The 25,633-nt window shown below is 32.2% G+C and overlaps 2 protein-coding genes and 1 long non-coding RNA gene across 6 annotated transcripts; 1 reads left to right on the forward strand and 2 right to left on the reverse strand.

The window, feature by feature from the left end:
- Positions 1-6,458: 6,458 nt before the first annotated feature.
- LOC106671069 lies at positions 6,459-11,154 on the reverse strand. 3 transcript variants are annotated; one of them, XM_024224597.1, is made up of 8 exons: positions 11,034-11,129; positions 9,793-9,929; positions 8,176-8,253; positions 7,401-7,473; positions 7,236-7,324; positions 7,015-7,181; positions 6,839-6,944; positions 6,459-6,762 (listed from the first exon to the last, which is right to left on the reverse strand). In XM_024224597.1, exons 3-8 carry the CDS (start codon positions 8,227-8,229, stop codon positions 6,550-6,552), a joined length of 702 nt encoding a protein of 233 aa, XP_024080365.1. In that variant the 5' UTR covers positions 8,230-8,253; positions 9,793-9,929; positions 11,034-11,129; the 3' UTR covers positions 6,459-6,549. The 3 variants fall into 3 exon arrangements, with proteins under 3 accessions (XP_024080365.1, XP_014257355.1, XP_014257356.1); XM_014401869.2 differs by lacking the exon at positions 9,793-9,929 and having other exon boundaries at positions 11,034-11,137; XM_014401870.1 differs by lacking the exons at positions 8,176-8,253; positions 9,793-9,929 and having other exon boundaries at positions 11,034-11,154.
- A 24-nt stretch (positions 11,155-11,178) lies between these two features.
- Positions 11,179-14,889, forward strand: LOC106671070 (UDP-N-acetylglucosamine transferase subunit ALG13 homolog). 2 transcript variants are annotated; one of them, XM_014401871.2, is made up of 3 exons: positions 11,934-12,159; positions 12,251-12,393; positions 14,079-14,889. In XM_014401871.2, exons 2-3 carry the CDS (start codon positions 12,310-12,312, stop codon positions 14,493-14,495), a joined length of 501 nt encoding a protein of 166 aa, XP_014257357.1. In that variant the 5' UTR covers positions 11,934-12,159; positions 12,251-12,309; the 3' UTR covers positions 14,496-14,889. The 2 variants fall into 2 exon arrangements, with proteins under 2 accessions (XP_014257358.1, XP_014257357.1); XM_014401872.2 differs by lacking the exons at positions 11,934-12,159; positions 12,251-12,393 and adding an exon at positions 11,179-11,342 and having other exon boundaries at positions 14,079-14,888.
- Positions 14,890-17,029: 2,140 nt separating this feature from the next.
- LOC106671044 lies at positions 17,030-21,621 on the reverse strand. Its single transcript, XR_001341156.1, has 2 exons — positions 21,538-21,621; positions 17,030-17,306 (listed from the first exon to the last, which is right to left on the reverse strand). It is a non-coding gene; the product is annotated as an uncharacterized LOC106671044 (long non-coding RNA).
- Between the last annotated feature and the right edge of the window lie 4,012 nt (positions 21,622-25,633).

Here is a 25,633-nt window from a genome sequence, read left to right on the forward strand (position 1 = left end):
CTTATTCCGTAAACTAACAAACCTAAGTTTTTGACAAGTCTGCGAAGTATTCGATATTTCTCGGCAGACCTCCACTCATACTTAACCATTCACGCTAATAAATACATTCACACTGGGTGGGTTCAATGGATGGTGTCGAGCCCTTCCCTTATATCTCTCTATAGATATTAAATTACCTAAACCTATTCGGTGGCTGTGGGTACTCAATATTCCGTCACTGCATCACCCACGCATATTTCATCATTAGCGCTAATAAATGCATTCTACATAATAAGAATGTGGTCTTTCTGGTCGCTGTCATGCCTCAGAACTTTTGACATATCTTCAGGTCGGTTCCCTCACACTTGCGGCGCCAATCGTTCGCATTCTTCTAAAACATGTTTCACTGTTACAACTGCGTTTCTCTCTTTTTCATTATTTCCGGAACCTTTTGACTCTCTGTTTCACCGCTTTTAACTTATCTGTCATAGCTTCCCAGCGGTCCTGCCGACAGTTGTTCGATGCAAAAATGAAGACGGTGATTTAGATTAGATTCATATGGAGTGATCGAACTTTGGAGAGGCATTGTCTATCTCGACTTAGATACCTTAACACAGTATATACAAAAGATTTGTGGGATTGAATTTCTTTTCTGCATATTTCCGTCCATGTTTAGAAAATCAAATAGACTTTTATGACATTGAACGTCATGTCCACAAGGGCAATATACTTTCCCATATGGCTCCTAGATCGCCTTTCCCAAGGTCCTCAGCAGTCATTATTTGTGCACCGTTCAATAAATCCAACTTCACTACGGGGATTCGTAAATATGGTAGGTGATTGAGGTCACGATTTTTCCCGAGAAGAGTCGGGCCCTAATAAGGGGGAAAATAAGCTAGGTCTCCTTGTAAAACTGCGTGTCAGTCGTGAGGTATATTTTTTAAAGGTAATCATACACATACGGAAAAAAAGAAAACATGAACGAATTCTGAGTAAAAACGCGGACAAGTTTTAGTTTATATTAATCAAATTGTCTATAGGGATCAAAATTAACTCTAAACTTTGCACAAGGCATGAAATGTCTAATTTTCTTTTTTTCCTGGTGCCTTGGTAGATTACCTCAAAAACCATTAAAAGAGATACAATCTACTGTCAGATATTTCACATAGGACCCCGTCATTGATCACTCAATTAAGCTATCTGCCTTGGAGCGTTTTTGAAAATCTTACACAACTCGATGTCCCGAAGGCATGCCAATTGGCATTCCAATCTGATAGTAAAAAATATCAGAAAATGGGCTCCGGAGAAACGGAAACTGTGGTATCCGATGCGATTTGTTATGTACAATTTGGACAGTGGGGATTTCTAACAACCCCTTTTGAAAAATAAGCCATTTACTCATCAGATGTTTAACATGTTTTACTTTTCTTCATCCAGTTTTTACAAGTCAACATTCTGATCTTTTGTCGCTATATGGTTGAAAATTAATCTCTCTGTGAAGAGGTTTTTGCTCTATGCTATCGACTTTTTGTGCTGTTTGCCAGTTTATTAATGCGCTTTAAATTTCATTGGACATGATTTGCAAACATTTTAGATATTTTCTGTATTTTATTTGTCATAGTACTGTTTTACTATTACTTTACTTTGTGACTAACGCTCGCAACGTCCTGGTTTGTATTCTTATTGTAATTTTTTAGTACTTGTTTTGCAAGACGAGGATCTGGGATCGCCGATTTAAGAAAAATATTTTATGATACTAGGTCAAAAAATATTAGACACATTTTCTAATGTACTTGCCAATGGACCTTAGAAGCCGAGAAAAAAGCCAATTTAAGGATTTCATTAAAATATATTTTTCTGCCATTATTTTGCATCTTTCAGGTTATCAATCGATTTGTATTTTTACGTAGGATAAGTTATTAATATGAAGGCTTGAATTAAATGAGATACATATACAAAAAATTCCAGAAAAAAACGCCTCCAAAATAGTAGGCTTAAAAAGTTGAAATATCATTTTAAGATAAAACATATTACAAATCATGACCCTTGGTGGTTGCGTTCCCCCTCACCCAAAAAATTACAATTTTGTGCTGTAAATTTTAGATAAAATCTTCTGTATGGTCCACCTTTAGCCTTACGACGTTTAAATTTTATGTAATTGTAAGTGAACAAAATAATTAGGCAATAAAAACATAAAAGAATTTAAGTAAAGTAAGCCACAAACCTTTATTTATTAATAAATACATAACTACACCAATTTGTATTCAATTGAAAAATTCTTACCACCCTTTAAGGCCATACTAGGTTGGGCTCCAGGGGCTATAAACAACTAAATCCAGCTGATCCAAACACAATTCTTTCCTATTTACAAGGCATTTACTCAGTTAGGGTAGTGGGGTACTTGAAATTCTAATGTAATTACTAATCTAATTGAGGGTCAACTAATATTCCATCATTGGACCTTTCACAATACAAATTCACGCTAATAAATGCATTCACTCTCAATAAACACAAGGTGACTCAAAACAATCATGATCAGTACTATATACAATAAAACAACCATGCTTCCTCCAAAAATCGGAACAGGGGACCCATTGAGTAGGAATGACACCCCATAAGAAAATATTGGGCTTCGGCACGGCATCGAGTAATTAGATCCGATTAGGTAGGTTTGGAGGAAACGTCTGTTTATTGAATATAGTACTTGGTACATATGTATATCGCTTTGAGTTTTTGCTTTTGTGTATACGGAGAATGAATGTGTAGTGTGTACGATGGTGGAATATTGGCTAACCCAACGTCCTGATTCCGACTGACTCTGGACCGTCAAAACCCCTAGTGGGGTTTCAGATTAATAATTAAATAAGAATTGTCATAGTAACAAACAAATACACATTTTTCGGCTAGGATTAACTCTGGGAGCATTATTCGCTCCTCTGGACTTTATCCAAATCCAATGTTATTATAACTTTGGAAGGGATATATCTTCTTTTTCAGATTTTATTTCATTGAGATGTGTTCCAGAATCCCAATTTCCTGAATTTTCACTCAATATAAATCTAAAGTTGCTTTTTCATGGTAAAAAGTAATGTAATAAATTTTTTTTTTAATTTCAAAATTTCTTTTATATGTCGAAAATTTCCTTGGACACGTTGAGGACTATGAGAAATGTTGGTTTTATGGCATAAGTAACATGGGGCGTTCTTCTTGTCTGGTAAAAATAAATAGCGTATGAATGAATTTTCAAGCCACATTGGCTCTAATCTTAGATTTGCGCTTTTTGTGGCAAATAGTTTATCAAAATGCTCCAACTTCACTTCATTCTTTCACGGGTGAAAAGGAAAGAAAAGGACACCGTTGGCAAACTATTACGTCGACTTCGCGTTTTTTACAAAAGAGAGTTGTCCGTCTTGACACATGTTTGGCTTGTGTCTTGTAACATCAGAGCAATTTGTCCCTCTGCCGACCGTGAAAAAAAAATTAAACATCCCTAAGTCTGCGGTGAAAGGAAGCCGAGGAGTTCGGAGGACGGGCTTTATAAGGAGGCAACAACGAGCTTAAACGCAGTAGCTCTGCGCTTCGCATATCAAACGATCTATAATTCGTCTTCGGCTCATTCTCGAGGTGTTATTAGTAAGGCCGGGCTATCATTTTTTACTCATATTCCCAAATAAGGCCCATGTTAATAGGCGTTAAGCCTCAATCAAGAACGATGGCTAAATAATTTCATCCTGTTTTGATGATCTTCCGGCAAAAGGGGGAAAATGCAAATGTGGCTCGTTCTAAGCTAAATTGGCTCGTCCACAATTAAAGGATAATAATCCTACTATATTTCTAGTTACTATAAGAAACAGTTTTGCCTACTATTACCAGATTTAAAAAAATAAAGAGTACGAGACATCCATATAGAACACACAATCAACACTGGTTTCAATATCCCTGAAGCAACTTTATTTTCTTTTAAACACGAAGCCATTGGAAAATAGTATACATTTATTGGTCATTGACCGATTTGGTTCGTTGTCAAATATTAGACTAAGCAAGTGTATTGCAGTGCAAAAGAAGTACAAATAATGTAAATTGAATTATCTGACTAAATTGAATTAGTTAACAAGAGATCAAGAGTAACTGAAACCATCTATACTGCATACAATAAACTTTTCAATAAAATAGCTGAACATTCAAGCGCAACCGTCCATTAAATCCCAAGAGCTGGTAAAGTTTAAAGAACTTTAAACGTGAAATGTTCTTTGTCTATGATCCTATGCAAAATTTTACAACATTCGCAATCCCTTTTCACACTATGCTATTTCACAGACTATCTTGTCATTTTCTGCAAAGATAAAAACATCTCTTTTATTTAATAACCTATAAGCAGTTATTAATCGAGTTCTTCCGCCTTCTTCGGGGACACTGATGACGTTGCCATTCTTCCACTGCGACCTACAAGAGCTATAGTTCAATTGACCTTCTTTATTCCTCAACAAGAAAAGGGCACTAATCTTAAGGTAGTTTAGCATTCTTCTCTTCTTTCTTAGGGCATTAATATTGCCTTTTTGAGGTTGCTATACCGTTTCTGGGCTAATGCTTCGCAGTCACAAAACACATTCCGATTTTTCTGTCACTTCATGACAGTCTACATGGTTTTGTCTGTCTTTTTGAGGTGGTAATTAATTGAACAATGACAACATAAAGATCTATTATTTTCCTTAATTCTTAATTACTAAGAGAGAGGTAGATTTTTGTTTTCATGGCTGAGTTGTTGAAGAACTTCTTTTTCTTGCGCCTGGTGAATTCATCCAATGTGTGGTCATTTCTTTCACCACCCATTTGTTGTAGTATCATTATCATTGTTTAATAGCCCTAGTTGGCTTTTCGACTTTGTAACATTTATATTATATAGTTAGTCGAAGGTTAATTCCCTTTCCCATGCTTCTGCGTTAATGGTGACAATTGTTTTATGAAAGACCCCCTACGTTATGATACTATTTCTTTTTCCTCCATGGCTTGGCTAACTTGCTTTACGAATGCATTTGAGGCAGTTTCCTTGATTTGCCCCTTTGGTTGACACACAATTGAGTGTTGTTTTTATTTCAAGGTGATTTTCTTTTATCTCTTGTCCTTTTGTCTTCTGTACCAAGAATGATTGGCTTATTGGCCGTACTTATTTTGCTAAGGCTATCAAGTGTGTGTGTCATTTGGCCAAAAGTCCATTCAAACAGTTCAATATTTCCAGTGAAATTGCGTCTTCATTTTCAGGGATCTCCGAAAGACAAGACTAATTTTTCATGAGGAATCGCGCTGACTGGCTGCTTCCCATTCCTTTATAAAAACTCTTGCTTACAACTGTTAATGAAAACTCACTAAATGTTTCTTACTTGATAAGAATCGAATGACACAGGCAGATAAAGCTCATACCATCGCGGAAACCTCATAAAATCTTGTATTAACGATATTGTATCTTTTCGGAAAAACAGTAAAACTTATAAGTTTATCAAATAAAGTGAAAGAATCGCTGGTTTCTCGCATCCAACACAATTCATTTTCTCTCCAAATCGACAAATCAACTGACGTCGCGGTGTTGACTATTTCATTGGCTTTTGCCCGTTATGAGTACTCGGGTTGTTTCGAGGAGGATCTTCTCTTGTGCAAACCACTTCCTGCAATGCAAAAGATGCCGAAATATTCCGTTTGTTGGACGATTTGTTTACAACTGACGAAATGCTATGGTCTAATTACACTGACGTTGCACAGATGGTGCAAAAGAAATGACTGGCCGAACGATCGGAGTAACTACTAAAATAAAAGATAAATCGAAGGATTGCAGTAGCAGTCATTGTGTTCTCCACATACATGCTCTAGCAAAACAAATGCGAGCCTCTTTTAAGAAATTTTTGGAAGTTGTTCAAATTATCAATTAAACCGAGTAGCATGTCATTTTATTAGATATTTTCACGAAAATGAATGAGATGAGTCTTTCTTTACAAGGGAAAAGGATCACAAATTTCGATGCTAATGACAAAGTTCGTGTCTTCAAAAGAAAAATTGGGATGAATCTGCGAAGGGAGAAAATGAGTGGAAAAGGTGGATTGTTTTTCTGTGTTAAATGATTTTTGAAAAGAAAAACTGGAGCTTATGAATGGCATTTGACTGATGGATTGTGTGAACTACTTTCGAAGTTTGGAAGGTTGGCCTTTGAGCACTACTAGACATTACTTCAGGCACCCCGTTGAAATCTACTTTCGAGTACAACGCAAACTTCCGTTTTTACTCCCATTTTTGGCTTCGTCTGGAAAACAAAAACTTTCAACCGCTCGTTTGAAAAGCAATACGTGTTCAACTTGCCACAACTTACGCGATTACGGATTTTCTACCTATACAGCCACCAAAACTAAATACCAAAGCGGTCTAGATGCAGAACCCGACAATTGACAATAACGTTGTAAGGCGTACAAAGATTTTTAAAAATGAATACAAAATTGAAAAATTGAAATCGATCATTTTTATTTACTCTCCCAATTATCACAGTAGTTAATATCTAATAGAATTAATATTTACATAACATCTTCTCTATTTTGAATAATATTTGTTGACTAGTTCATCAAAAGAGGCAGTTTTACTTTCCAGAGTCAATTTTGCTTCTCTCAACTTCTCCTTGGCAGCTTTTAAATCTGGTGGCAAATCCATATATTTCATTTTTTGTTTTTGTATCAAAGCAAGTTTTTCTTTCTTCTTCTTGAGCTCATCCATCAGTTCAATCAGCGATTCATGTGGCAAAGGTTCCTTGAAAAATAAATACATATATGTAATATTGTAAATTATATAGTTATCAATATATCACAAAGGCAATCAAAATTACCAAGGAATTTGGTTCCGGCATGGTGATGATGGATTCCCTTGGGTAATAATTTTTGGTGGCTTCTTCTAACTGCTTTTTCAATGTCACTTTGAACATTGTATTAGACCTACAAGACAATTCATTTTCAATAATTAAACAACAAATACAATACAAAAGATATGAGCATTAAATAACACCTGTCGACTGAATTTTCCAGAGCTTTGACTTGGTTAATTTTATTGTCCAAGCGATTTTCTTCATGCTTCAAGGCAGAGTACTTCATATAATCTTCTGCATTCTTCCTATAGTATGCTGTACATGCTGTCAGAATACTGGTTTTGTTCACTTCACCAACCCGCCATTCCTTGAAAAGTGATTATATTTATTTTAGCTTAAAAACAATTGTGATATTATGTACCTGTAAAAACTCAGAGCATTCTTTGAGTTTGGGATAATTTTTCAAGCCTTCTAAACCTAATTTTTTAATTTTATCTTCCAGCTGCGCATCTAAAACATTTTCTCATTACATATGAAAATATATTTCTAATAATGCATAAATAGTAACAGAAAGTACAAGACCTACCTTTCTTTAAAAGATCTTCATAAAATTTTTCATAACTGTCGTTAACAGAATTGAAATTGCTAACAAATTCCATCTAAAAAAATTATAATTACATATCATTAATACATATATATTTATTTTATAGCTTTATGGAAACATTTATTTTTTATATACTTTTATACTCCCAAGTGTAACAATCATTTTACATCCTCATTAAGCAGTACATCGGCTCAAAGTAAATTTGTATGCGGATAAATTACTCAATACATATATGTACATGTGAATATACAGAACAGATTAACTCCAAATGTCATTGATTGGCAGTAACCAAGTCATCAATAAAAACAATGTGTAAAATAATTCCATCACCGTTCACAAATAAAACCAACCCGCTACTATGCCCATGCGAATATTAAACACAGATTTTTGTTTTATTATATATATATATATANATATATATATATATACACACACACACACACATATATATATATATACACATGACCATACCAAAATAACTGTACAATTGTATATATTTAGGGATTTTAGACTACAACACTATTTGTGTGCATTTAAATTTATATGTACGTAGTTTCTGCCACAGTTCAATTTTACAATTGTAAACAACACTGTCTATTTCATTTATTTATTTTAAATATTACCTTGGTAAAAGGTTCTTTCAAACTAGACCGAACTACATTATTTTTGATATTTCCATGCATTATTTAAACTGATGAACAATTTCAACTATATCCCACAATGAAACATACACATATTTATTTTACATTCAACAAACCAAAGAAGTTGAAAGTTCATCTGGCTCAGTTGAGGATATTGGCATATTTTCCATGGTGAATAAAATACGTCAGACTTTCTATAAAAAATATAAAAAAATAGAAAGGAGCGACTTCAAACTTACTTGATTTATTTTTGTAATAAAATGAATAATAGCATTAAAATAACTGTTTAGTATAAAGGTAATCTTAAACTTCGAACTGGGACAAATTTTTGAAATCGTAACAGAATGTATTTTAACACTAAATTGTAAATTGGCCTTTTGAACCACCTATCAAAGTAAGTTTATTGCTTGTTAAGAATTCTCCCCAACATGGAATTAGCCTTTTTAATAATTTTACCAAATCATTATGACCTATAGTAATATTTTGTGAAAAATTTTAGTTAATTTTCTGAAATGTAAGATTACAGAATTTCAAAATCAATTGTGAACTATTATGGTGATGTCTAACATGAATGAGCAGCAGCAAATTTTGCAGATAGTAAAATGCCAAAACACATCTGACGATAAAACTTGGGAGAGTAGGCCTGAATAATCTGAGGTGATAATGACTCAACTAAAATGTATATGATGTAAAGTAAATATTTATTTTTATTAATTGCCATTAGTGATTCTGCTATGGTAATAACCCCTCAATAGAATATTCCATTCAACACAATGTAACATTCGTTTTGTTTGTGACCAAACAAACATGCGATAAATAGTAACTAGTATTAACAGAAAATACTAAACTTCCAATGTTCCAAAAATCCAATGTATTTTCACTTATACTCGATACTTGAGTTATGTGGGAAGACAAGTATTTGCATTTCCATTAATGGCCATTATAATAAAATATTCCCAAAGAATGATAGATCTATATAGCACTGAATTAAATGTACAATTAATTAAGGTTTTTAGTTGAGATAAATAATAATTATCTCAGATAATTGAAAGATATTAATTGGTCAAGCGGACCATGAAAGCTAGTGAATTTAAATGTACAATTGTGGTAGATATAACTTGAATAGTACTGTTTTTATTGTAACTAGTACATTCCAATCAGTGTTTTCTACATTATAATTATTAGTTGAGTTTTTGAACACAACAGAATGCTACTTAACTGAATATTATTTTAAAAATGTAGGTTTAATTTTTTTTTTTACTTTTTTTATTTATATTTTTTTTTATTAGTAGCCTATACTTGTTTGTATATATTTCAAATGTGATCACAGTACATTTTTTCACACAGTCACAGCACTAACACTAATGCCAAATGCCAGCACTGCATCTGGAGGACACAAGCCATGAGAAAATGTAAGGGATGAGGGCTCGAGTTAGGATAGATTGAGAGGTTGTTGTGAAACTTTTGGAATTGGGAATAGATCAGTTCATTGACAAATGTTAAGGTCGTTGAGGCTATTGTGGTTAATGAGATAATAAGAAGCTTTGACAATTAGTCTAAGAACTAACTGTTCATTGATGACTAAGAACTAAGGATTGGATGCGCTGGATATTGGAAGGCTTGGCAGAATCCCTGTGTCCAAAATGATCACAATGAAGTTTTGTATAATGTTAGTTTATTTGGACGGTCAAGACATATTTCGGTCCTAGAAGTCTTCGTGGTTGTCTAATCACCTACTATGTTGTTGCCTTTTGTCTTGTGTGGAGGCAGCTGAATGATTATCGTGATAGACTCTCGTCTTGTAGACCCTGCGGCCATGGGTTCAATCCCCACCGAAGCCCCTGGCCCTTATCTTCACACAACCCTTCCCCTAAAAAAAAAATCGGCCACACACATGCATATATATAATCACATTCCGTGGCTAATATGCAAAGTTCATAAGGCCATTAAAAAATAAATAAAAATAATGTCTTTTGTGGGGATTACATTCTGTATGTTGTCTAAGTGTGCTAGAAGAACCCTTACACCTAGATAGAGTTACCTTCTGTAACTCGAAGTATATCTGGAAACCTGGCTGATGCATTTCACTGCTATGTGGCACATGTTCAGGTGGTGGATGCCACCCCCCCCCCCTTAGAAGGAGCAAGTGGGTAAGCTTGTCTGGGTCCTTAGGGACCTGAACGGGTTTCTACACCAAGCTTGTGGGTATAACACCAACCCGTAAGCAGAGGTGCATCACTTCCCACCTTGAGAATCAAAAAACCCGATAAGGCCACGAGCTAGGTGCGGACATTAATTATCCTCATGTACTATTTAACACTAATGAGTACATATGGAAAACAATGGCTAGGTATAGTCCTAAGTATTTTATTTGAATGGAAATCATTTGTTGTTGATGTACATTGGCGAGTAAGGCTGCTTTTCCAATGTGAGCAAACACTGAGTACATTTTTCTTCATTCAGTCTTGTCCTCCACTTTGCACCAATCTTCAATAAACTGAAGGTGTTCTTGAATATTGGAGTTTGCTTTGATAGAATTCAAGTTAGAAGTAAAACTTGCAGTATCATCCTGTGGATGCCAGCTTGAGTCGGTATGAGAAAAATATTAATATTCCTTTGATGATGATGATGTTCGGTTGCTAGCATTGAAATTTTAATTATCTTAGATTTCCACATTGTATGGAGTTTATCCACCAAAGCTATAACATCTTTGGCTGGATAAACTCATAAAATATTGAAACCGGAGATAATTTCCATTACAGTAGGTATATTGTTAAAGTACTCAATTAAATGTACCACTGTAATAGATATGAAGGAAATGATGCTGTTTTCATGGTGATGCAAACAAGATTTATCAACTCAATGAAGGTTTGCAACAACCTAACAATGACCTTTTGCCCAATCGTAACAATATTAATAAGAGGCTTTCCAGTATAAACTAAAACAAGTAGGACTTTATGTTTCATAAACTCACCTTGCAAAGGAATATTTCGAGGGATTTTGAATTAATAATAAAACCCGAGAAGCATCAAGTATCAACACAATACATGCAAATAACTAGATGGCGGGAAACGTGCACAGGTCGATAACCACGATAAGAAAATGGAAGGTTTCATCTAGGTTTCCGCTATAAGTGTTCTATACACGTTACTATTTCAAAGTTGTTTTTTCGTCTAAAAAAATGTTATTGACTACTAGAAAAATGGAAAACATATTCGTGACAGTCGGGACAACGAAATTCGACACGTTAATCCAGTCGATTTTGGATACAAGAACCCTGAAGGTAAACGTATTTATATGTTTTAGCTGTCAATGCTTGACCAATGTTTATGTTCCATTGAATGAATGAATTCTTTGATTAAATTGAGGTTAAATAAATGTATTTCAAAGTATATAAACAATTCATTAAAACAGAATTAAATGATCTTCGAGGCCTGATTCTATCTTTACACTATTGTTCTTGTACACCTCCATCTTTGTTATAAAATTATTCATTTTATCAGCTTTAAATTCATCAATTTTCATCAAATACAAAAAGTATTTGTAACAAAATGTTGTTTTATCATGTGTTATCATTACACAGTAGTTAGGTAAATTATACACTTTAATTCAATCATATGCAGAGATACAGATCCAATCTGGTCTGAGTGTCAGTCAAAGTATAAAAAACACATACACATTGTGAGATTTTTTTGAGATCATAAAAATGTAAACTGATCTGTCAGACAATACGGTAGAGGAATTGTTAGGGCAGCTTTCTCTGCCATGCTAATAGTTCTCCTGTTTTCCTAAAATTCTGACATATCCCTATTTTTTTTTTTTTTTTATTTACCACTACACAAATTGCTGCACTTAACTAAATTTGTTGTTACATGTAAATTCTATTAGAATAAAAGAAACAAAAATAAAATTTAAAAAATGGAATAACTATACTCAATAGTAGTTATGGTGGGTGTTGGTTCTTAATATTATTATGTGTTTTGCTCTGCACCAGTGGTGTTAATCATTCCTACTGGCACTTAAGAGGTCACAAGGCCAGTTACATTTCATCGGAAGGGATTTTCTGGAAATGAGAAGGAGGAAAGGTTTCTGAAATGAGGGTTTGTGTGACAGTATAATTTTTTGTGAATCTTCTTGTGGTCATTTTACAGTCATTTTAATTTTGGATTTTATAGATTTGATACGTTATAGGTTGGAATGTTTGGTTCAACCCCAAAGATGTACCAATGAATCTCAGAATAGTGAAATAAATGAGTCATTTGTCCAACCATCACTTAAGAAGTCGTGTATTTTTGACTTTTGAGGCTCATGTGTGGGTTCCATGTAAGTTCAAGGTAGGGATAACATTAGCTTCTAGGAGAGGGATATTATTGTAGTAGATGGGAGCAATGGTTATTCTTTGAAAGATGAGAGTGACATGTTTACATTTATATAATGTCATTTTGTATATATTGCATTTTTCACCACATGATCATCTGACTGACTGAGGAGTGCAGGGTGTGATCTTCACGAAAACTACAGCACTTTTAGGTGGGTGTCGAAGGATTTTTGCAGTCAGTAGGTAGAAACCAACAGCCTTCTTTAGTGGTAGATGGCTTATGATGTAGGATACTTCATTGCGAAGAAATTGTTTTTGAGAAGGAGTGAAAGATAGAGGAGATGTTAGATCTTGTTCTATGGTTTTATTGAATTCGGGATTATTCCGGCCAGAATGAGGATGGAGGAATGAAAATATTGGAGTGAAAGGATACAAATAAGTAAGATTGGTTAGCCCAAGAACCATTTTATTTGAGAATATTTTGAAAAAATATTGCAAAGTAGTCCAGCCCTTATTTTAACACCCCCATGTGAATGCCCTCCTGTTTGACAATAATTTTACTTTACTTTTTCATTCTGATCTTTCTGTTAACCCATCATTTAATAAGATGTCAAAATGAACATTATAGATACTTCATCATTTTGCTCGGTAAATCTGTCCAGATATAGCATACTGCTTTCTGACAAATAAAATCAGCTAGAATAGGAAGATTAGATTGATCAGGAACGACCATAATGCAAATAGGGACTTTTTTATTTTACAATTTTAAATTGTAGTTAAGATATTTTAAAGTCAAGATTTAATTTGGTTGGTTTTTCTCATACTACATGTTTATTCTGTTTTTGTTTGTTTAATTGTTGTTGTTAATTTAAGTGTATGTTTTTCGTTATCCTTTTGTAAAGGTATATAAAAATAAAAATTAAAAAATAAATAAAATAAAATAAAAAACTCCTGCTGCCTAGTACAAGCATTGCTTTTTGATAACAGGTAGGGATGCTCAAAAAAAATTTTTGTAATTTATATGTAATGTACATCATTACAAATAAAGATTTATTATTATTTATCTCTATTTTGATTGTCAGTCGGAGAATATTATCAACCAATCATTCACAATAATTTATGATCAGGGAGTGGTTCAAATTGAAAGAGGCTATTATAATTGTTAATATTCTGAAATACCATCCCTAATCATACTTATATATTCTAACTGTTCACTTTTTAAGAATGTTTCTGTTAATTCAGGTGAACTTTGTTAATCAGAGAGATCAAACTGAAGATTCATCTCTGTTCAACAATTTGCAAACGACCAAACTGCTTAAAACATATTGCACCTTAAAGTGAATGAATTATTACACCCTGTAGTATATATATGATGAATATAAGTATTTTATAGTAAATGATATGTATTGTTTATTTAGAAATCGTGAGATGCGGTCGGGTGTGATGTAGGTTTCAGAAAAACATTTTCTTTATCGTGCCACGTTTCGATCTTTATATTGATCATCTTCAGGGCCTGGGATTACAAACATTGTTTACATATAACACTTACATTTTGGATGTGGAAAAGTGAATTTATACAATGCAAAATATATTTTTTATACATTCAAGCAAAGTATTTCTAGATATGTATTGTATCTACAGAGTAGATATGTATTGTATCTACATATTTATGTATGTTATATGTTCTTTTTTCTTTTTAAGGTACTTAAAGGCTTTGGTTGCAAGAAGCTCAAATTGCAAATTGGCCATGGAGTTTTTACCCCTGAAGACTCAATGATGGAGGGTGTCCAGATCTCGTTTTACAGATTTAAAGATTCCATACAACAAGACCTTGCTGAAGCCGACCTTGTTATTAGCCATGCAGGTGCAGGTAGCTGTCTAGAAACACTCGAGCTTGAAAAACCCCTGCTCGCTGTCATCAACGAAGACCTCATGAACAACCACCAGTTCGAAGTTGCGAAAAAGCTAAGCGATTCAAAATATCTACACTACACAACGTGCGGGAAGTTGTTAGAAACAATACAATACATAGATTTCAGCTCGCTACGCACGTATCCAAAACGAGACCCTAAACGTTTTGTAAAAGCTATAGATTGTATTATGGGATTTCCAACTTAAAGGATGATGTGTAAAGTAAAGTGACCTTGACTTATCATTTTTATTTTATCTATAAGACAATTTTGGTACAAATTATTTTATTTTATTTTTGTTTTAATAGGATTGTGTGCTTTCATGCTCAAATTAATTTAAGTATCAATTATACAACCTCTATGTTCTTACTCTTTATAATTTTAAGTAATCCTGTAAATATGTAGGTAATTTAAATTCAAAATTAAATATACACCAAAGAAAAGACAGTCTCTTTACCGAGTAAAGGCTCGTATTTGTTGTTAATGCTATGAAAAGTTATTACGCAAGAATAATGTAATAATAATAATAAAATGAAATATACAAATAAATTAACACTGTATTTCAAATTACAAACAAAATTAAACGAAAAACTAAACATTATTGCAGATTCAATAATTAAAGTAATATTTTGTTGAAGTCGTGAGGAGCGGTCAGGAATAAAGTATTTTAAGAAAAACAGCTTTTTCATTTTTTGCCAATGTTTCGACCTTTATTCGAGCCCTCTTCAGGGAATTACATAACATATGTTGTTTGGAAAAATACAACATGGGTGTAAATATAAATTTTGAACCAAGAATTTCATACTAACATAAAGTGTGCTTGTAGTGTCATATTGGTTTTATGTAAAATTGTTGTGAACTTGTATTCTTCTGTATTTTGTATTAGTTTAGTATTTTTATTTTGTATTTATGTTTGCTATGTGTTTGGCATTCTCACAGGGTGGGGTTCGCGGTAAATCTGGGAAATTTTCTTTGATCATTGGCGGTTTTATTTGACCCAGAGGAAGTCGCGAATGGGGATTTTCTGTATTGGATTTATGTTTCGGGTTTTATTCAATACTGGAAAGGAAGTTAATTATTATGGACGGTAACGAAGGAAAAGGAAATATAAAAAAAAGTTTAATGGCTTATTTGCTTTATGATGGCATGTATCTGTTCGGTGTTAATAGTCTGTATGTATGTATCTGTTGATGTAAACCATTCCTAGAAAGTTGCGTTTGTATTTTTTTTTCAATGTTTAGTGTTTGCACTAGCATTTTCGAAATCAAAGTTTGGTTGTTTTTCAAAATGGTGGTCCTATTTTGGTAAAGCACGTAAGAGTTTACTTTTATCATTTACTGAATCAAGTAGTTGATAGCGTTCACTGCCCCAAATAAAAAATACCAATGTAACCTGTCATGACAATTAAACCAGGTCTCCAATTTAAAAAAAAAATCTGTTTATCTAAACATTTTCTTATTGCAAAGAAACAACCACCTGAAAGACCAAATATTTTATTTTTTAAAACGGGATTAAAATATAATCATAAAATAATTGAATATAGACATGCTTTTCTGAGGTGACAAAGGTTCCAAATAAACCGAAAACATTGTTTGCCTTCGTAAAAATAAAGGGTCTATAATTTTAGACTTTAGACCATATACATTTAAAGATACAAAACTAAAACAGGTTTTACTTTTATTTCTGATTTGGCGGCAGACGATTTGTTTTCAAGTCTTGGAGTTTGGTGTCCGGTTGCACGATGACGTCCTGTTGGTTGGTAGTGGTACTTGAAGAAAAGGTTTCTCTGGGCCGGGGTATGAGCGAAATTCTGCGTGGTATCCGAAAAGTCCCCCTATTAATGATATCCTTCAGCTCCACTTTGGTTACCAAAAAGAAATCCCTTTTTTCAGTGCACCATTTAAATTTGATGTTGTTAACAAACAAAGACCGTCTTTACTTTAAGGGACTTGTAACGTAATATCAGGAAAGCAGACGCTCGTGCCAATGCTAATATTACAATTTGGATTCTTTTTTCTAGTATATTCTGGATTCTAGTATAAGACCAATTTTTTGTTATAAAAAAGTTTGATTTTGGTAGGCCTTATTTCGAAGACGGTATTGAGAAATAGAAATTATGATTTTGCGACGTCTCGAAGTGTGCCATTTTGAAGATGGATTCAAATTTATTTATGCTTTTGTAATGAAAATATTATTATTAATTATAAAAATAAATTAAATATTTACCAATAATAATGTAAAATCATAAATATGTCCAAAAATAAAAATGTACATCTTCAAAACAGCACAGGATCGCCAAAACTTCAAAAAATCGTAATTTTTATTTTTTAAAAACTTCTTCAAAATAAGGTACAAAAAGAAATGTTTCGTCTATGCAAATTAAAAAAGGATAACAATAATGAAGAAAAGAAGAATCAAAAAGTGTTACTATTATTGTTATTATTACTTGTACTTTTTAAGTCACTCATCATATTTCTTTTCATGCAATTTCGGGCAAAATAATGCAAATAAGATTTGTAAATAAAGTTATAGTGTATTTTAAGCTTTAACAATGTCTTATGCAATACAGATTTCATTTTGACTTGTTTTTAAAAGTGGTGAAAACCATAATTAATTGGTTGAAGTTCAATGCCTTTTGGCGGGATGTAAGTAGAAAAACTAGATAATATATAATCAAATTTTTCCAAGTGAATTTTAGAGGAAAAAATATCAAGGTTATCGTGGCCGAAAATGAAACTCAAATTTGCAAAATGTTACAATACTGTTTAATAATTACAATGGGTTTATGACATCGGAAACGTTGATTTGTGAGCGAAATATGAGGAAATGGTGTCTAATAGTGGCCATGTTTCTTGTAGTACACCGGAACTGGGTCATAACTATGAAGAACATAGTTTTGGTGAGATGTTGCATGTCCATGCCCTCCGCCACCGCCACCGCCTCCTCCGCTGCCTCCGCCGTAATGATGACTGTACTCGCCCCCAAGTGCGACGGCGGCAAGAACCAACAAAACGACCAACTGTAAAAAAAATGTCATCGTTCCTAATATATCATTAACACAAGGGATAAACAAGAATTAAAGATAATTATCTGGTATCACTGATAAAGGATTTTGATAAAATTATTTTAAGAGAGAAACAGAGTTTTCAAACGCAGTAACAACAAAGTTCATTACCTATGAAAATCGAATATTGTTTGAAAGAAAGGTTACAGTAAAACCAAAATGGACTGTTTTTTTCTCTGATGGATCGGAATAATGTTATAATGAAGCTAATACTGTATCAATGGTCTCTCTCTCTCTCTCTCTCTCTCTCTCTCTCTCTCTCTCTCTCTCGCCCTCTCACGCCCCTCGCTCTCTCGGTGTCTATGTATCTATTTATGTATATAATCTACTTATCTCTCTTTCTCTCCCTTCTAACTCACTCCCTCCCCCTTTCTTCTTACTCCCTCTCCCTCTCACTCACTCTCTATCTATCTCTCTCTTTTTTTTTCTATATATAATCGTAAGGAATTGTATCTTTAGCACTTAAACTTTCGTATAATGTGCCGTCTCTCCCTTCTTACTCACTCTCTCTATCGTATCCATCTATTTATCTATCTCTATCTCTATCTATTTAGCTGATGCGTAATCTACAAGGTAACTCTCATAAAGGAAATGTCGAGAAATGTTTTTCGTCCGTTAATTGTCAAAAAGAAATGATAATCAGTGAAATCATGGGAAATTTATAAAGTAAATTAACGAGGAAATATTCATTATAAATTGTTGTGTCTCTGCTTTGTACGCTGCTGATACAGAGCATTGATTGATCGTGAAATATAGGGGAAAGCATCGAAGTTCCATGTTCTATGGGAGAGAATGAGTAATTAAAATTAAAGTAAAGGTGCTATGAAAGTACTGATCAACATAACCAGGAAGGTGTAGAGATTAGTGACCGTTAATCGATTTCTGAATAAATAACCAGGAAGCTTTTGTTTAATAATTGATATGTTTTTATTAGTTTTTTGTTATGTTTTATGAAATATTTTATTGATTGTGAGATTTGTATGTCCCTTATGATAAATGTTAAAATTTCATATAGACAATACATACTAAGTTATAATTGTGAAAAGATTATTAGTAATCCTACGATTAGTAAACGTCGATGACATTATGTTGCACAAAATAGTATGATCCCTGTTATAAATGAACCTGGAAAAAGGGTAAATAATACTTTTTAGACGATTTAATTCAAGGATTTTAAGTAATTTATTTATATATATATTTTTTTTTTTGCTTTGGCGTAATAAAAGCAAGAAGTACTTCTGTTTAAAATATTTAAAATGACACTAATATCGTTATAGATTTATCATTCATCAGTTAACATTATTATAATATTCATTAATTTTCGTGGTCCGCTTGACCAAATAATATCTTTATCTCAACTAAAAGCTTTAATTAATTGAAAAAAATTATTATAATAGTTAACCGAAGCACTAAAATATGTGTTCATTACTTTATTTTTATGTGCAAAAGTTTGTCAAATTTTGGAAGATTAAGAATTTATTTATTGTTCTTAAATACAAACAATTATTTCAATCTACCTTTGAAGTAAATGTTTATGTGAAATTAAATCAAATTTCCTTTTTTTTTTCTTCGTCCTTTTATTTGAGTTGTGATAAGACAAATAAAAGAAAGGAAGACGTCTTCAGTATCCCTGAGTATATATGTATGTCTTACCACAGATAATTGAATCTGAATGTTTGTGTTTGTTAATAAATTTGTAAATGTTATAAAGGAGTATTTGGTGAATCGAGGACAGTTTCACCAACCCGAGGGAATTGGCCATATAACATAAAAAAACCAAGTTGTCTTTGGTTGCGGTCAATACTCTCAATCCAACGGACCAATTAGCTTAACCTTTAAGAATGATATAATGGCTTTCAAATAGAAATTGGTATTTTTTTCTTTCGTGTTAAGAAAGTAACAGAAAAGCCGTTTGAAAATATATTTTACTCGTGTATGTGTATGTAGGGGGATCCATATTCTTTATGGCCATTGATGACATAAAAACGTGTTTTGCTTTTAATATTTCGAAATATTATTTCATTTATATGAGACTGAGTCGTACCAATTGGATGTAGAGTGCCTGTAATTTAGATTCGTAATGGTGTAATACTGAAAACTGCATGAATATCCTAGCTTGACCCACAAAAATTAATTTTCAACTTTTATCATTTTTTTTTTAATTTTCCGCTTCACTTTCATATCAATATTTTTGGACGTTTCGCGAATTTATACCCATCATCATGTCTTGAAAAAAATCCGTTACATTATAAAAATTATAACTTTTAACTATAGTTTTAACTAACTGAGCCTATGTCAAACGAGTTTTAGAAAAAATTTTCTACATGCGATTTATTCTATTTGGTTAATATTGTATAATTAAAATCCAATTGGCTAAACTTAAACAAAAGTATATTGCTGCTTTGTTGATTTAAAGGCTGCTTTTGGTAGGGGTGACTATGAGGTTTAATTTTAAGTTAAGTAACTTGGGTTTTTTGGATTCTTAATTTGGGATGCATTATCAAGTTCATCAGAATATTTTAAATAACAAAGTGATGTCAGACAGGGTTGCTTATTGAGCCCTATCTTTCTGGAAACTTTATATACGATGTCTTCTATACTTGAAGGTAGAATTTGCTTTTGAAAGGGTTGATGGAATGAATAAATAAAAGTATCTTCGTGTCAACTCTATTTATGCCTCTCATATTACAAACACATTGATCATAACGTCTCTGTTGCTAAATAAGCTATACAAAAAAGATAGACGACAAAAATGTGCCTACTAAAGTCAAATTAAATCTATTTAATGTTACATGTCGATCAATGCTTTGCAATGGTTGTCAGACGTGGGGCTTTCAGAGAATTTGAAAATATGAAACCGGTTTTTCAATCCAAATTGTTTTCACCACTATGGCTACATCTAATTGCTTACTTTATTTTGAAACGTCAACAGATTTACGCTTGATTTATTCTTTCATCTTCTTATTAATATAGCGGTATATAGCGAATAATAGTAACATATTTATTTATAAAATGAAGCTCCGATTCTCCAGGAAGACTAAAATAGGTATAAGAATGTTGTTTCCCTAGATGGAACCAACTTCATATAAAAATAACACAGAAAAGAACGAAACGTAACCCCTTGTCCCTTATGAACTCTTCTGAAACGAAGGGCCCATAAAAGCTTTTAGAGTACCCTCTAACACACTTAATAGTTTTAAAAACAAATAATTTAACCGTGGGTCGCGGTATGGGTTTGCTCTGAAATAGCCCACGACAAGCAAAAATAATCTCTTATTCCGAAAGTATAACATTCTATAGGTTCTTACAACGAATATTTTTTCATACTGGTACGGGCATCTCAAAACACTCACTGAAAGTATAAGTCACCGCGAAGAGTGCTTGAATTATGTTTAAAACTTCTGCACACCTAAATTTTTATAAAGAAGACATTTTGGGGCATTTAATTTTCAGTGAGACAACTTCAATTGTTTCTTTTTATCAGCTCTTCGGTATTAATTATTAAATCTAGATAGGATTTAAACTCTGCCATTTCCTGTCAAGGTGAGAATTGGTTATATTACATCACGTTATATCATTATATGGCGTTTTCCGGAGAATGACGTTCACATTTTGAAGGAATGTACCATTTTAGGTTAAATATGAGGTTTACACTTGGGTTCGTTTACAGTTACAAAATCCCAAATAGTGGAAAGTGAATATTTGACTGTAATAAAGTATATACTCTTTTCGAACATTCATTATTCGCAATTGTATAAAGATTTACATTTAAGTTAATTATTCTTACTTCAATTAGGTTACTTGTTTCCAATTTATTTTTATTTATGAATGGCTCTTTTTTCTTTTCAACGATCTTCACTACACGTTGTTGACCAAACCGCAAGCATATAGAAAAAAGTGTTGAGTATAATATAATATGATTTGTATTATTATATATAATATAACTAAAAACCTCTAATTTAGTGAATAATTTCAGTTGTTTTGCTTTATGAAAATAGAAAATAACTTCATGAGCACTAAAGTTGATATTCTGCATTTAAATAATTCAATTTATTGAGTTATTATTATTTTTATAGTATATAAAAATGCTAAGAAAAAAATTTTATTCACGAAGAAGATAAATTTTAATAAGACCAGTATAAAGTGTAGCATCTTACTATAAGTCATTTTGAATTTAGGTCGTTACCTTGAGCAAAAAGTACATGTTGGGCTCGCTTTTCACTGATTGGAGCACTAACAAAGATGAAACTGTCAGCGGACTGGAGACAAGGTGTCTCTTATATACAGCGTATCGTCGACTCCCTACTCCCCGCCTTTTTGGCCGGCACCATTGCAACGGCTTAATGATACAAACCAAACGGATGAAAGTAAACCACACAAAGCACCTTTCTTTTTTGAGGGAAAAATTATAGCCATATCTATAACCGACTTGTCTAGGCTAATAGCGGATATAACGTTACGCATAATCGCCGCAATATGTCCTTTTTCAATTCATTGTACAATACCGTTTAGATAATACGTTTTTCTTTTTTAAATAAAATTTGTATTTAATTTGGTAAATAACAAATTGATCGTTAAGATCATTGGAATAAGTTCAACCGACGTTTTATGCAAGACAAATAAATGTTAAATAAAAAAGGGCTGATCAAGAAAAATGTATAGATTAGGTTTTAAAAAAAAAACAATATTCATACATTGTCACGAATTAAGTAAAACACACTCTTACCAATAACGTTTTTATTAGTACTAACAGGTACATCAAACGGATTTCTTTATTTTAATAAACTTTTTGTATTATGTATTATTTATTCGGCTAAATAGATATTTAGATAAAATAAAGGAGGAATAGTTGCAGTTCAAAACACATATAAAAATAGAGACAAAATAAAGACAAGTCCATTTTTTTATTTAAATTTTTAAGGTAAGGTAACTGTATAACCATTTTACAGGTGATGATTGAAAAATGTATGATCTAACAACTTTCTTCGTTGGGACTAGTAAATTTTACTTGAAAACGTTAGTACCTGTAATTATATTATAGAGTATAATTTTTCAATAAATACTATTTATATATAGTTCAATTCATTCCATTCTAAAAAACGTATTTTGCGGCATTTTTTAATACAAATTACGGCCATACGGTTAAATGAGAAATATAGACTGGAATTGTGGCGATAAATACGAGAAAACTAAAAGAAAATCTGTAAACGAACTCTGATTCTGATTACTTTTATGACTATATCAACATTTACATTTCCATAACTAATTTATTAATTCTAATAGTTTTAAAAATAATTTTCAGAAGTTTACATATTAAGAATTAATTAAAAAGTTAGACAGCTCTAAAAGTGTAGCGTAATATTTTAAAGAAAAAAGAGCGATTTCCGATTACTTTTGTGAGATACTTTATAGAAGGTATAACATGTCGAGTTCGGTTCAATCAGCTAACAAATTTTTAGATGTTTTAAATGCTATTTTTTTCCTAACACAGTATGCTGTGATTATAAAACCTTTCAATGTTTCATTACTTGAGAAAAAATCATTTAATTTTTGATGTGCAAATCTACTGTATATATTTCATATTAAACTGAACAGGAAAATAGTTATGTAAGTATATGCAGTGAGATCTCTTTAATTGCCGTCGTAATTTATACAAAAGATCAAACTTTTTTGGGGGGCTAATAAAGATTCTTTAAATTAATTTAAATTCATAATAAATAAGATTTTTTGTTTTAATCGTTATTTTTGGTGAAAACTTTCGTTTACAATTAAAGACTGTAAATTGTTTGTTGCGTAGCGTGATGACAGCTCGTGCATTGTAACTTGACATTTCCTTCTTTCATTTTTACTCATGGGCCTACTGTCACTTCCACTCACAACAAGGAAAAGGAAAGTAGTGCTGTAAAGTGTGTGTGTGTGTGTGTGCGTGTGTGTGTGTGAGAGAGAGAGAGAGAGAGAGAGAGAGAGAGAGAGAGAGAGAGAGAAAACGGATTTCCTTTTTGTCTGTTAGATTGCGACAATGGAGCTTTGCCAGATTTCTTCGGCGGCCTGCTGAGCCGGGGATAAGTTTGCAGGCCACAACGAAAGACGTGATTGTGCTCGACCAGTCGTAACCGACAGACTGAATTAGCAAAATAATCATTTAGATTCAGACCTAAACTCTTGCAAGAAGAAAATTGTTTAAACAATAATAAAACATAAAAAAATTGATCCAGAAACGGTTCATTTAGAAATTGTAATCGCAAGTCAATTTCTTATCCATTGTTCGAATTTCTGCTTGGCTGGTTACCTATATCGAAGTGCGTCAAAAAAGAAGTAAATTTCACTGTGAAATAATACATCAAACAGACGCAATTTTATTTACTTTTTTTTCATAATGTACAAATTATTAGCATAAATTTTGAAGTTATACGTGAAAAATAGATTAAATTTTGATCCTCATTAGTCAGTTGATGGCATATATTGTTTAAACAATAAAAAAATTAACAATGTTCTACCCACGGATTTTAATAGACGGGCGATTGCTTATGAAATTTTATAATTCATGATGAATATAATGAAATTTTGTTCTGATTTGTCCGCATCTCGCAGAAGTTTTGTATTGTGCATTAGAAAAGATAATCATCTTCAATTTTTAACGGGCGGCTGTGAAGTAGAGCACGGTAGGGTTTAAGCGCGACGAATTCTTATTGCAATATCGATGAAAATAGTTAAAAAATATGATAAAATCTCTTCTTATGCTAAGCGAAAAATCAGCGAAGGATGAAGAAAGCAAGGGTGGAAAATTTAGAAAAAAAAATAGCCCGGGTTTAAAACAGAAAACAAATCATATGCAGTACAATTTTCATCTGTTGATTAAAACAAAATTACTTAATAAACATTGTAACTGTATAATTAATTTTGTTTTGAAAAATATCTTTTTCATTTTAAAATTATAATTAGTCATGGGCTATATAACCTGCTATCAATTAGCACATGATTTAATGATGCATGTGCAAGAGCACGGGTCGGCCAATGAAAACGACCAAACCCTAAACCAAATTAGGTTCCACAGGCCAGGATGAAACTTCATTAGTTAATTTTATTTAATAAGTTCTTCTACTCACAAAGCTATACCTATTTTTTTTTAAATAGCAAATGTTAGTTTTGCATTTTATAATACTGAAAACTGCTTTATGAATAGTATGGATAAGAGTTCTCTTGAATGTTTAGCATCATATTATTAATCCAGAGCGGCTGCCAATGGGGTTGACCTGGGTAGAGATCGAATTTGCTGTTTATATATAATACTTATACAGTTGTAGTTAAAAATAAATTAAGTTAAAAAAATACAGTTTATGCGGTCAATATGTAGTGAAATAGTTCCCCCCATATAATATGTCTTTATTTTTAATTATTCTAAAATATGTGTTATATATATTGGTAAATTTTCTTGGAAACTAATAAGTTAAGCCGGTTTGAAGAATTGAAGTAACTGTACAAATAGAATTTACGAATAATTTTGGATACCACCATACGTATGTACTTCCAAAACTACGTTTATCAGTTTTATTGCGTTATAGAGCAATATCCCCATTTGATTTCTTTGAAATTTTTCCAAGTCAATACGATGTTTACTCGCATGCCGATCCATGTGCTAGAAAATTAGTTTACAATATAAAAATAAATTACAAAATTATCGATTGGTGGCTTAAATTTGATTGTCAATACATATTTAAATATATTTGTTTAGTGGTCGTAATTAACCATATTAATTATTCCAATTAATTTGTTGAAAGTTAGACGTTAAGCTCTCCAGTGTGCAGGAATAACTTTAATTGGTTTTTTAAAACATTAACACAAAAAATCTAGAATATATTTAAATGTTAAAAAAAATATCCATACTAATTTAGTGCATCTTTCTAGTGGGATTTTACAGAATCGTAAAGTATTATTAGCTACATCAACGATCGAACTTCAACGAAACCAGTTTAAGAAATGCAGACTAACGAAGATTCTGAAAATGAATTTTGACCTGGATTTGCTAATAGTTTTCATACAGACATATTTATATCGAATAAAACATTTATTTTTAATACATCGAATATTAATTAATTTAAAATAAATATCGTTTCATTTTTGTCTCTGAATTTAACAAGAATCTTAATTGCGTTTAAAAGCTTAAAATGCCGATTAAGACTATGTAATGATAATTTCTCTTTCCTGTTGTATATCTCTGTCTGTTGTAACGTTAAAATAATTTACAGATCACACACATTTTTGATATATTTTCTATCAATTAT

Source organism: Cimex lectularius, unplaced genomic scaffold, assembly GCF_000648675.2.
Source record: "Cimex lectularius strain Harlan isolate CLEC.00 unplaced genomic scaffold, Clec_2.1 scaffold46, whole genome shotgun sequence".
Lineage (NCBI taxonomy): Eukaryota > Metazoa > Arthropoda > Insecta > Hemiptera > Cimicidae > Cimex > Cimex lectularius.

Excerpts from the sequence above, each read along its gene's own strand:
- LOC106671070 (XM_014401872.2), top strand. The coding sequence starts at position 11,241 with ATGTTATTGACTACTAGAAAAATGGAAAACATATTCGTGACAGTCGGG. Across the intron at positions 11,343-14,078 it reads TGGATACAAGAACCCTGAAG|GTACTTAAAGGCTTTGGTTG; the intron begins GTAAACGTATTT and ends TTTCTTTTTAAG.
- LOC106671069 (XM_014401869.2), bottom strand. The coding sequence starts at position 8,229 with ATGGAAAATATGCCAATATCCTCAACTGAGCCAGATGAACTTTCAACT. Across the intron at positions 7,325-7,400 it reads TGAAGATCTTTTAAAGAAAG|ATGCGCAGCTGGAAGATAAA; the intron begins GTAGGTCTTGTA and ends AAAATGTTTTAG. Across the intron at positions 6,945-7,014 it reads CTGGAAAATTCAGTCGACAG|GTCTAATACAATGTTCAAAG; the intron begins GTGTTATTTAAT and ends ATTGTCTTGTAG.